Source organism: Mustela nigripes, unplaced genomic scaffold, assembly GCF_022355385.1.
Source record: "Mustela nigripes isolate SB6536 unplaced genomic scaffold, MUSNIG.SB6536 HiC_scaffold_793, whole genome shotgun sequence".
Lineage (NCBI taxonomy): Eukaryota > Metazoa > Chordata > Mammalia > Carnivora > Mustelidae > Mustela > Mustela nigripes.
Genome location: NW_026740200.1, coordinates 9,913 through 12,095, shown reverse-complemented (window position 1 = coordinate 12,095; position 2,183 = coordinate 9,913). Strand labels below are relative to the sequence as shown.

The following is a 2,183-nucleotide window of genomic DNA, read 5'->3' as shown; positions in this document are numbered from 1 at the left end:
ATGTACTACTTTCTGTCCATGCTGGCCCTCACCGATGTGGGCCTCACTCTGTCCACACTGCCCACCACCCTGGCTGTGCTCTGGTTTGACCATCGGCTCATCAGCTTCAATGCCTGCCTGGTCCAGATGTTCTTCCTCCATTCTTTCTCTGTGGTGGAGTCGTCGGTGCTCCTGGCCATGTCATTTGACCGCTTTGTGGCCATCTCCAACCCTCTTCGCTATGTGGCTATCCTCACCAATAATGTCATCATTAGGATTGGGCTGGCCATTGTGGCTCGAGCCACTATATCCCTGTTTCCTGGGCCCTTCTTACTGAAGCGACTGAACTACTGCCCTGATAAGAACCTTCTGTCCCATTCCTTCTGTTTCCATGCAGATGTCATGAAACGGGCCTGTGCTGATATTACTGTCAACATCCTTTATGGGCTCTATGTAGTTTTATCCACAGTGGGTGTAGACTCCTTGCTTATCGTCCTGTCCTATACCCTTATTCTTCATACGGTGCTGGGCCTAGCCTCTCCCAGGGAGCGTGTGCGGGCCCTAAACACATGTGTGTCTCATATATTAGCTGTTCTGGTTTTCTATATCCCCGTCATAGGCGTGTCAATGATCCACCGTTTTGGGAGGCACCTGCCTCATATTGTACATGTTCTCATTGCCTATGTGTACCTGGTGGTGCCCCCTGTGCTCAACCCCATCATCTATAGTGTGAAATCCAAGCCCATCAGGGAGGCCATATTCAGAATGCTGAGAGAGAAGAGGCAAGGCCGATGAAACCAAGAAACACCACAGAATATGAGGAAAAACATGGCCAGTCTTATGTCCAGAAACCCCTTACTCAGATCCCTGACCCAGACACATTATCAAGAATATGACAACTGGATACCGTCAAATTGATGGGTGACAAACAGTCTTCTTGATTCTTTCCTGCACTCATTAACTTCAGCTTTTTAATTCAGTATTTACTTGTACAAGAGACTCTGTGCTCATTACTAGGGATAGTAAAATGAATTATATGTGGTCTTGTCCCTCTGTTGCAGGACAGAAGCTTCTAAATACACAATTAAATTAAATGTAATAAGGCTATGATAGGTACACACAAAGTGCTACAGGAACCTGGAAGAGGGTTTCCTGTCTCATCAAGAGGAAATGAGAAAGGAGTCAGGGAAGAAGAATGGAAGGTGAGTGGAGTTTTGTCACACAGAAAAGGTGGGGAAGGGGAAGGCATACCTAATAAAGGGGAAAGAATGTAAAACACAAAATCATTGAGCGTGGAGCACCAGGGTGCTCAGTTGGTTAAGTGACCCACTCTTGATTTAGGCTCAGGTCATGATCTCAGGGTCCTGAGACTGAGCCCACCTTGGCAGGCTCCATACCAACAGGGAATCTGCTTGGGATTCTCTCTTTCCCTCTCTCTCTCCCACTCTACCACCCTTCTAAAATAAATACATAACTCCTTAAAACAAAACATTGAGGTGTGGAACTCTCTGGTGTGTTTGTGGAAACGTGAGTAGTTAGTCAGATGTGGCTCCTCATAATCTGTGCGTGTTGGAGGGAGAAGGACAGTAGATGAGATAGAAATGATGAGCATACTTTGTGCTCCTTGGGGCCTTTCAGACTTCAGGGAAATATCTGCCCTCATTCCTTATTTAAGAGTCAGCCATGGGAAGCCTACTGCTTTGTAAAAGTTACACAGGTTTAACTGTGTGCTACAAGTTAGAAAGGCGAAAGTGGAGAAAAGAATGCAAGAAACACATTTAAGAGACTGTGATAACAGTCTCGGAAAAAGAGAAGGGAAGCTAAAGTTAAGTTAATAATGGGAAAATTAGATGTATTCTTAAAATCTTACCTCTATAGTTCTCTTCTTTGTCCTCTGAAAATGCCAGAAGCAGTGAGCAAAGCTGGGGCCCACATACTGGTTTTAAATACCATAGCCCACTCTAAATAACCTAGAATCCTTGGAGCAATGACTAACTCTCAGTATGAAGCAGAAAAAATTATAAAATGATACTGGAATAGTTTATGCCCTGTAGAAATAAAGAACATAAAAACTGTAAGGTCATGGTGAAAAAATACACAGAAACTCATTTGAAGAGGCTACCAGTGGCTCCAGATGGGTCAAATAGAACATTAAAAATAATTTTGATAGCGAACAGTTACAACAAATTGAATTTTTAAAGAAA

At 43.8% G+C, this 2,183-nt stretch overlaps 1 protein-coding gene across 1 annotated transcript; it reads left to right on the top strand.

Moving 5' to 3' along the window:
- LOC132008727 (olfactory receptor 51I2-like) lies at nucleotides 1-774 on the top strand. The gene has a single exon (XM_059387302.1). It carries the CDS (start codon nucleotides 1-3, stop codon nucleotides 772-774), a length of 774 nt encoding a protein of 257 aa, XP_059243285.1.
- Nucleotides 775-2,183: the final 1,409 nt, after the last annotated feature.

Bases quoted from the DNA above. Each gene is read 5' to 3' on its own strand.
- LOC132008727 (XM_059387302.1), top strand. From the start codon at position 1: ATGTACTACTTTCTGTCCATGCTGGCCCTCACCGATGTGGGCCTCACT.